Source organism: Colobus angolensis, unplaced genomic scaffold (assembly GCF_000951035.1).
Source record: "Colobus angolensis palliatus isolate OR3802 unplaced genomic scaffold, Cang.pa_1.0 Scaffold249, whole genome shotgun sequence".
Lineage (NCBI taxonomy): Eukaryota > Metazoa > Chordata > Mammalia > Primates > Cercopithecidae > Colobus > Colobus angolensis.
Genome location: NW_012115699.1, coordinates 454,744 through 464,925, shown reverse-complemented (window position 1 = coordinate 464,925; position 10,182 = coordinate 454,744). Strand labels below are relative to the sequence as shown.

The following is a 10,182-nucleotide window of genomic DNA, read 5'->3' as shown; positions in this document are numbered from 1 at the left end:
TGGTCTCGATCTCCTGACCTCGTGATCCGCCCGTCTCGGCCTCCCAAAGTGCTGGGATTACAGGCTTGAGCCACCGCGCCCGGCCCAGAATTGATTTTGATGTGTACTGTGAGATAGTGTTTCTTCGTGATTTTATACAGTCAATTGTTCCAGTATTTTTTAAAGACTATTCCTTCTCCATTGCTTTGCAATACTTCCTTTGCCATATATCAAATGTTCCTATATGACAGGGTCTGTTTCTGGGTTCCTTATTTTGTTTCATTAGTTTATTTATATATCAGTATGACAGTCTTAATTTCTGTAACTTATAAGTCTTTATATCTTTGTCTCCCAAAGTCTCTCTCTCTCTTTGTCCTTTTTATATAGTATTTTCTTGGCCCTTTGCATTTCCACATGAATTTTAGAATCATCTTAAATTTCGCCAAAATGAAAACTTGTTGGAATTTTGATAGGATTATCTTTGACTCTGTTTGGGAAGAATTGATGTCTTTCAAACTTTGAGTTTTCTGATTTATGAATACAGTATACTTCGTTTATTTTGGTCTTCTTTCTCTCCATAATGTTTTATACATTGTTATCTTGAAGTCTTGAACCTTTTTTGTTAGATTTATTCCTAGATACTTGATTTTTTTATACTGTCATAAATGCTAACTGCTATTTTATTTTTTATTTTATTATAAAAATAATAATTATAATCATAATTATTATTATTTTGAGACAGAGTCTCACTCTGTCACCCAGGCTGGAGTGAAGTGGCATGATCTTGGCTCACTGCAACCTTCACCTCCCAGGTTCAAGTGATTTTCCTGCCTCAGGCTCCCAAATAGCTGGGACTATAGGCGCCTGTCATCATGCCTGGCTAATTTTTGTAATTTTAGTTGAGACAGGGTTTCACCATGTTGGCCAGGCTGGTCTTGAACTCCTTACCTTAGGTGATCCCCCGACCTCAGCCTCCCAAAGTGCTGGGATTACAGGTGTGAGCCACTGCGCCTGGCCCTAACTGCTGTTTTAAATTTTATTTTCTACCTGTTTGTGGCTGAATTAAAACAGCACTTGAATATGTAAGCAGTGACTGTGCCGTGGGGTGGGGGGTACTCAGAAGAATTTTAGCAACTCTTTCCCACCATAAACTCCATTAGCACTCTCCTAAAGCCATCTTAACTAAGTATTACAAGTGCTACTGCTACTGCTACTAATCATAATGATAAAATCTTTGATATAAATAGTTGAATTTTTCCCAAATTTTCTAAAGACTGAATAAAAGGTGCTTTAGGAAGCTTCGCAGTATATAAACTGAGTAAAAAATAGTTTGCTTACAACACGAGTGCATCCTTAAGACAAGTTCTCTTCCTTCCTGCCCACTTCCAGCCCAGAGCATATCCCTATCTCCTCTTATGTAAAAATTCTCAAGCAGTCACTGTATCTGAGAATATCTATCTGTTGCCTGCAGGATGAAAAGTAATTCATGTGGCATGGATTTCTTGCGCCACCAACATTTTTTCCCTCACATTACTTAAAAATTGCTCAATTGGCCGGGCGCGGTGGCTCAAGCCTGTAATCCCAGCACTTTGGGAGGCCGAGACGGGCGGATCACGAGGTCAGGAGATCGAGACCATCCTGGTCTACATGGTGAAACCCCATCTCTACTAAAAATACAAAAAACTAGCCGGGCGAGATGGCGGGCGCCTGTAGTCCCAGCTACTCGGGAGGCTGAGGCAGGAGAATGGCGTAAACCCAGGAGGCGGAGCTTGTAGTGAGCCGAGATCGCGCCACTGCACTCCAGCCTGGGCAACAGAGCGAGACTCTGTCTCAAAAAAAAAAAAAAAAAATTGCTCAATTGCCTCCTGGAATTTAGGGTTGCAGAGAGGAATGAGGCCACACCATTTCATACTCATCAGATTGGTAGACAGATGAAGGTGTTGGGACACCAGATGTTGGAGATGGAAAGGAGTAGGTGGGAGTATAAACAGATACATCCAATTTGGAGAGCAACTGACACTCTCTGATTAGGTTGGACCATGTGAAGTTGCCCATATGTGACTGTTTCGACCTACAAAAAAAGGCAAATTCATGTGGTTTAACTTAATAACCATTCATATGGTTTTGACGTCTATGCTAGGAATATTATAGAAAAGGAGGTATATACCTAGCGCACTACTTGGTTCTACTGTGACTAATATTTATATGATCATGATAATATAAAGCTGTTACTAATTTTCAACTTTTGGAATTGACTTACAGATAAAACACACAAGCCATGTGTTTACAGAACAAGATCTCAGCTTCGACAATGGAAAGATCAAAGTGGAGGGTCACAGGAAGGAAGGGGAGGAGGAGGAGAGAGGTGGTAGGAGGACAGAGGCAGTGGTCCTCACCTTGCAAGATGGAGAATGAGAGATATTAGCCAAAGCTAATGTAAAGAGAGGTTTGATTATATAACTTGAAAGTATAAAGGAAACCCATAGGAGCTTAAAATTATCAAAGATTAGGAATAAGGAAAGGACAGGAGGCATAGTATAAGTAAAGGGAAATTCTTATCAATAGATAATACCTTAAGTTGGTAAATGAAAATATTAAAGTATATGCATATTAGTTAATGACATGGAGGGAACCTCCAGAACAAGTAAAATCAAGCACACATAGTAGATGGATCTGGAAGGTGGGGCTGGATTGAGAAAAGGGGAGGTGGGAGACTTTGCTTTTCCTCGTAAGTCTTCTCCACTATGTGAGTTTTTAACCAATTATATATATTATGCTAATAACAAATTTAAAGAGAAAAGGGGGATGCAGGGAGTGAAGTCAATGTACTGTCACCTGCCCCTGCCCTTCAAATTGCCTTCTCTGAAAAGATAAAAAAGGCCACAGGGTAGACATGGGGGACCTTCTGTCCTGAGACTTCTGGACATAGAGTTGGTTTGGAGGGGAGGTCAGAGGACATTGATTCAGAATGGGCAGGAAGGTCAGGTTCAGAACTTGATCTAGGAAGGGCCTCCAAGTTAAGAACCTGGCCTAGGAAGGGCCTCCTGAGAAACAGAGGAACAAGAGGCTCTTGGTGGACAAAAGGTCTGAGAGTAGTCAATAGTCCCCAGTGGAATTGAGGAGCCTCCCTCCCAGCCCAGGTGGGGTACAACAACCTGTCACAGATTTGTAGGAACTAAGGTTTGCTTCAGAGTTCAGCCCTTGCCCTCATCATACCTACTGGGTGCCCCAGTTCAGACTGTCATACCAGAACACATCTTCAGCAGTGGCTGCCATGGCCACATGGATCATAACAGCTCCCACACTGATCACCACACGCCAAGCACTCGAAATGTGTCACAGTTCAGTTACACCTTTGAGGGAGATACTAACATCATCTCCATCTTACAGAGAAGGAAATTGAGGCTTGGAGAGATGACACGCTTCCTCAAGCTCACACAGTTAGCGAGGAGCAGAGCCCAAATTTGAGCCTAGTTCTTCTGCCTTCAGAGCCCAGACTGTAACAGTTCACCTCTTTGCTGCCTGGGGACTGGGGCTGCCTGGGGCTGGGTGGGTGCTTTACTCACTTCTTTCACTTGCTCATCTCCTGTCTGCAGGTCCGGGCCCTGGTGGCTGACTTTTCCATTGTTTTCTCCATCCTGATGTTCTGTGGAATCGATGCCTGTTTTGGCCTGGAAACCCCCAAGCTGCATGTGCCCAGTGTCATCAAGGTTTGCCCCTTGCCACCACTCTGGGCATCCAGTCTGCCTGCCTACCAGCTGTAGATTCTTTCCCCTCTGTGCTGATCAAACTCTCTTCTCCTCTCAGTCAAGAGACCATTTTAGTTCTCTGTGTGCCACCTTTCCTGAATACTGGCTCCCAGGAGCTGGTCCTTTGAGGTAGGGCGGGGAGGGGTAACATATACACCAGGAAATCCTGATCTGTAGTCATGAGGTGAGGAAGGCACTGAAATTCACCCTCCAACCCAGCAGAAGCCTCTTGATTCGTGTTTGAGGGTCTCCAGTTCCCTGACCTCTGGCAATCTATAAGCTGGGCCAAAGAGGATCTATTGAAACTGGTCCCTTAGAAGAGTGATTCTTAAAGTGTGGTCCTCAGACCAATATCACAGCATCACAGTCACGGGGAACTCGTTAGAAATGCAATTTCTCAGCCCCACCTGTGGAATCAGAAAAGCTGAGGGGTGGGACCAGCAATCTGCATTTTAACAAGCCCTTCGGGTGACTTGGAGTATGCTCGAGTTTGAGAACCACTGCTTAGAAATTACCCACTAGTCTAGAATTGGTGACATATGCTTGTAGCTAAACTCAGCCCTACTCCCTCATAAGAGCACCAACCAGCCAGGTGCAGTGGCTCACGCCTGTAATCCCAGCACTTTGTGAGGCTGAGGTGGGCAGATCACGAGATCAGGAGATCAAGACCATCCTGGCCAACACAGTGAAAACCCATCTCTACTAAAGATACAAAAAAATTAGCCGGGCATGGTGGCGGGCGCCTGTAGTCCCAGCTACTGGGGAGGCTGAGGCAGGAGAATGGCATGAATCTGGGAGGTGGAGCTTGCAGTGAGCCAAGATCGCGCCACTGCACTGCAGCCTGGTTGACAGAGCAAGACTCCGTCTCAAAAACGAAAAGAAGAAAGAAAGAAAAAAAAAAGAGCACCAAGCATCTCACCAGAGTAGGGAGTCCAGATTCTAGAACTTACCCTCCCTGTCTTTAAGGCTTTTTTTGTTGTTATTGTTTGTTTTTTGAGACAAAGTCTTTTTTTTTTTTTTTTTTGAGGCGGAGTCTCGCTCTGTCGCCCGGACTGGAGTGCAGTGGCCAGATCTCAGCTCACTGCAAGCTCCGCCTCTCGGGTTTACGCCATTCTCCTGCCTCAGCCTCCCCAGTAGCTTGGGACTACAGGCGCCCGCTACCTCACCTGGCTAGTTTTTGTATTTTTAGTAGAGACGGGGTTTCACCGTGTTAGCCAGGATGGTCTCGATCTCCTGACCTCGTGATCCGCCCGTCTCGGCCTCCCAAAGTGCTGGGATTACAGGCTTGAGCCACCGCGCCCGGCCGAGACAAAGTCTTTTTATATATTCTCCTCATTCTTAACATGCAGGACTAACTGATGTTCAGCGTTTTACAGACAATTCTATAATGCTCCCATACAGGCAACTCAGGAGAGGCAGAAGCAGCTGGCCCTGGGCCCACCCATTTCTTTATTCTTTTCTGTTGGGCCTCATTCCTGCTATTTGTTATTTGCAGTGGGTGACTGTGCTGTCTCTCCTGGCTGCCCTTTGACCTTCACCTCCATGTTTCCTGACCAACCCCAGGGCTGTTGCAGCAAATTACCTCCTTAGTTTTACAGACGCTGTCTGAGTGCATGCTCCTTCCCATGTCTGAATTTAGTCTAAAGTTGCAGGTACCTAAGGTGTTTAAGGGAAAAGATTACACTTGAAAAGTACCCAAAGTCAGGGAAAGTCGAGGAGGTGGGACAGCAGGCCAGGCAGCAAGTGCCCTGGGACAAGAGAGAGAGGAAAGGGCCCCTCTCTGTTTGCTCCCATTCAGCCCACACGGCCTGACCGAGGCTGGTTCGTGGCCCCCTTTGGGAAGAACCCGTGGTGGGTGTACCCAGCAAGCATCCTGCCTGCCCTGCTGGTGACCATCCTGATCTTCATGGACCAGCAGATCACTGCTGTCATTGTCAACCGGAAGGAGAACAAACTGAAGGTAAGGCCGGTACTAGGAGCAGAGGCATAACCTCTTTCTTCCCACAAAGTCAGAAGGAGCAAAGGAAGGACATGATGCTTCTTTCAGTACTTTGGGCCAGGAAAATATGAGGACAGAAGACTGAAGTTCCCACTTGGTGTGTTGAGGGGGAAATGTGACCTCCAGATGTGGGTAAGGCCACCAGGGCTAGATTGACTTTATGAGGACCAGGACCAAACTAGGCTGGGCCACTGGGCACAGGCTCTCTGTCTTTCCCAAAGTGGCATCGAGTTCTTATGAGAATCAGCAGACCCTGATGAGGGCTCAGCCTAGAACACTGAGGCAGAGGAACTTCCTTAGCCTTCCTGGTCTCTGCAACTCCCCATCCAGCCTGTGAGCCTGAGAAGACTCAGGTCACCCCCTCCCCCATCCCGGTCTGGACCACTCTAGGTGTGGCCTGTCCCAGCTGGGGCCCCTCAGGAACTGCAGAGACCCTGTGGCCACCTTCTGGGCCCTTCTCCCCAGAGACCCAAACCCAGGGCCTCTCCAAGCTTGAACATCCCTCTCTTCTATGACCCATGTCCCTTAGGCAGTTCACCCTTTCAGATGGGGTGGTAGGACCCGCCCACCTCTGCAAATCTTGCAAGGAGCACCTCAGGCCCCTTCAGTATCTTCTGGAAGGCAGGGGGGCCTTGAACCATGTTCCACAGAGTGGCTGCTTCCAGGAGGAACTGGCTCCCCAGAAACTTCTCCCTCCCCACCCCACCCCGCTCCTGCAGAAGGCTGCTGGCTACCATCTGGACCTGTTCTGGGTGGGCATCCTCATGGCCTTGTGCTCCTTTATGGGGCTTCCCTGGTACGTGGCTGCCACAGTCATCTCCATCGCCCACATCGACAGCCTCAAGATGGAGACAGAGACCAGCGCCCCTGGGGAGCAGCCCCAGTTCCTAGGAGTCAGGTAGGAGGGTCAGGACCTAGGAATCACCCAACGGGGAGGGGCCCACTCGGGGAGGGGAAGCTGGCTTTGCCTGCCACAAAAGAATTTGGGCTCTGATGGCCCAAGAACCACAGGGACATGAGTGCTATCCCTGGAGGGAGGGAAGGAGAGACAGAAGTCCAACTCTAAGTGGGGATTTTTACCTACTGGGCTCCAAGCAGTATGCATATCCCATCCATAAACATGCACTCATGTCAGATGAGTGCCAGACACTCATCTGCATCGGCCACCCAAGGTCCCCACAAGGCCTCGTGCTGTCCTGCTCTTTTTCTCTTCCTCAGGACCCTTCAGGCCCCTACTGCCCTGATGGCCCTCTTGTGGGTTCAGGTCCTGCTCAGTCTCCATTCCTCCAGAAGGCTATCCCAGGATCACCCCCACTCCCCGGTCCATGGCCCTGCCTGTCACTCCTGTTCTTTTACTTGCCCCTTCTCTTACACCCCGTGGTAGGCAGAGAAGTGCATCTTCAGCCCCTTAGGACCGCCAGGGTGAGACCACACCAAACCCTGGCATTCACCTACGTGGCTGCCCTAAGAACTTCTCCCACTATCTTGGGATACTTGGGCCACCCAGCCTGCCTGAATGACGCTTCTTTGCCTGACTGACACTTCTCTGCCCGACTGCAGGGCTTACCTGCCCCCCACCCCTGACACCTGCTCTGCTGGTGTCCCCTTCCCCAGATCCTCATTCATTGTGCCCCACAAAAGTGAAATCTTAAAATCAAAGGGCAGAGTAATAGCATTTTATCTTGCATGTATCCTCGCAACAATAGGTGCCATTATCTGCATATACTGAAGCTGAAGATGGGCAGGCTCCTGCCCAATGCCACATAACTAGCAAGTGGCGGAGCCAGGATCCAGCCCACATCAGTTCTGCTCAAGCACCCCAGCTACGAGCCACTACACTAAGCGGCCTCCCTCAATGCCCCTGCAAGATGCCTTGGGGGCTGCCTGTCTTCCCACATATGGTTCAGCTGGGCCTCAGGCAACCAGGCAGAGCTCCATACAGAAGCCCTCGAGGCCATGGCCTTGGACACAAACTTCAGGCGCCCACAGTGAGCAGGAGGGCCGGAGTGGTCACCAGGCATTTCCTGGTACACCCTGACCGTGTATTCTTCTCTGCCAGGGAACAGAGAGTGACCGGCATCATCGTCTTCATCCTGACAGGAATCTCTGTCTTCCTGGCTCCCATCCTAAAGGTGAGGTCCTGCACTCTCACCTAGGGCCTTGTCGCCTGAGAAAGCAGAGTGGATGCCTCAGGGAGGGAGGGGGTCCCCATATGGCTAGGGATCACGGGCCTATCAGCCCCCTAAAAAAGGCACAGTCTTGGCCGGGCACAGTGACTCACACCTGTAATCCCAGCACTTTGGGAGGCCGAGGCAGGTGGATCACTTGAGGGCAGGAGTTCAAGACCAGCCTGACCAAGATGGTGAAACCCTGTCTCTACTAAAAATACAAAAATTAGTCGGGCGTGGTGGCTAAGGCCTGTAATCACAGCTACTCGGGAGGCTGAGACACAAGAATCACTTGAACCTGGGAGGTGGAGGTTGCAGTGAGCCAAGATCATACCACTGCACTCCATCCTGGGCAACAAGAGCGAAACTGTCTCACACACACACAAAAAAAAAAAAAGAAAGAAAGAAAGAAGGAAAAGAAAAAGAAAGAAAGGCACAGTCTTACTAGGCCAAAGCAATGTTTCCACACTGTCACCGTCGTTTTCTGTGATACTACAGTTTTTTATCATCACCAATCCTCTCTCCCACCCCTCTCAGGGCCACTCTCACCTTCTGGAGGATACTCTTCCCTCTGAAAGTTCTACCAAGTTCTAGCCCTGCTTAGATCAGGAACTTCCTGAATGGGGTGTGTGTCCACATTGCTGGAGTTTGGGGCTCATGAAGTTTAAAACTTGCAGCACAAGGCCAAACATGGTGGTACATCCCTGTAGTCCAGCTATTCAGGAGGCTGAGGCGGGAGGATCACCTGAACTCAGGAAGTCTTGGGACCTGGGAGACTTTTTCCCACACAGCTTGAAGCTCCTCTTGCTCATGTCCCACCACAACAGCTAAGAGATTAAGTCAAGTAGGGGTACAATGGAGGCAGGTGTCCCCCACAAGGGTCTCTTTCTGGAGAGACTCCAGAAAGCAAGGTGTTCCCACCAGGCTTCCCTGCTCTCCACTCCAGCCAATCGCCCATCAATCTCCCTGTCCCTTGATCAGTGCTCACGTAAGACTTTCCTTTCTTGAATTAAGTTTACCTGTAATTGCCTCAACCTTTTGCCAATATTATTTTTCCTCTTTGAATATCTCAAAACAGCTCATGACCAGGCATGGTGGCTTATGCCTATAATCCTAGGACTTTGGGAGGTCGAGGTGGGAGGATCACTTGAGACCAGGAGTTCAAGACCATCTTGGGCAACATAGCGAGACCCCCATCTCTACAAAAAATACAAAAGTTAGCCAGGCATGATGGTACATGTGAGGCATGATCACTTGAGCCCAGGAGGTCAAGGCTGCAGTGAGCCTTGATCATGCTGCTGCACTCCAGTCTGGGCGACAGAGTAAGACCTCTTCTCAAAAAAAAAAAAAAAAAAAACACCTCATTCAGAAGTGACCTTGTAAGAAACAAAGGCTAAAGAATCATGATTCTGGCTGATGTATTTACAATGGAAAATATTTCTGGCTTGAGAATTGGTACTGGGCATACCTGAGCAGTAGGTAGGAGGCTAGCATTTTTAAAGGGATATTTCCCTTGTCGGGGAAACAAATTGCACACAGGAGGGCAAACATTTTGTTTATTTAGAAATATATTTTAAATGGCCAGGGACTATTTACTTTTGTAGAGAGGGTTCCAAGGTGCCATTGTGTATGTCAATTTTGACACTGTTTAACATACAAGTATTTGCATTAAAAAGCTCAAATCAGGCTGGGTGTGGTGACTCAAGCCTGTAATCCCAACACTTTGGGAGGCCGAGGCACTTGGATCACCTAAGGTCAGGAGTTCAAGACCAGCCTGGCCAACATGGTGAAACCCTGTGTCTACTAAAAATACAAAAATAGCCGGGTGTGGTGGCTCACGCCTGTAGTCCCAGCTACTCAGGAGGCTGAGACAGGAGAATTGGTTGAGCTCAGGAGGGGAGGCTGCAGTGAGCTGAGATTGCACCACTGCACTCCATCCAGCCTGGGCAAGACAGAGCGAGACTCCATCTCAAAAAAAAAACAAAACGAAACAACCTTCGAATCAGCCAGGCATGATGGCTCACATCTGTAATCCTAACACCTTGGGAGGCCGAGGTGGGAGGATTGCTTGAGGACAATAGTTTGAGACCAGAATGACCAACGTATTGAGAATCTGTCTTCAAAAAAAAAAAAAAACAAAAAAAACCCAAATCCAAGAACAGCCTTCTTTCGGGGCCAAAAATTCCTCTAAAGCCCTTCTAGTGTTGGCATAGTGCTCTGTGCTCTCCAGAGTGCTCTAACATGACCACAAGGAGGAGCAGCCTCCGCTCACCATGGGGAGCCACAG

At 48.4% G+C, this 10,182-nt stretch overlaps 1 protein-coding gene across 3 annotated transcripts in view; it reads left to right on the top strand.

The window, feature by feature from the left end:
* The window catches only part of SLC4A5 (solute carrier family 4 (sodium bicarbonate cotransporter), member 5), a 144,720-nt gene that overhangs the window by 121,556 nt on the left and 12,982 nt on the right, over window positions 1-10,182 (top strand). For 2 of the 3 annotated variants that reach the window (XM_011946047.1, XM_011946045.1), the window contains 4 exons: window positions 3,576-3,689; window positions 5,527-5,688; window positions 6,447-6,625; window positions 7,787-7,859. In XM_011946047.1, coding sequence (XP_011801437.1) covers window positions 3,576-3,689; window positions 5,527-5,688; window positions 6,447-6,625; window positions 7,787-7,859 — 528 coding nt within the window. The remainder of the gene's footprint in view (window positions 1-3,575; window positions 3,690-5,526; window positions 5,689-6,446; window positions 6,626-7,786; window positions 7,860-10,182) is intronic. The other variant, XM_011946048.1, reaches the window with a different exon arrangement.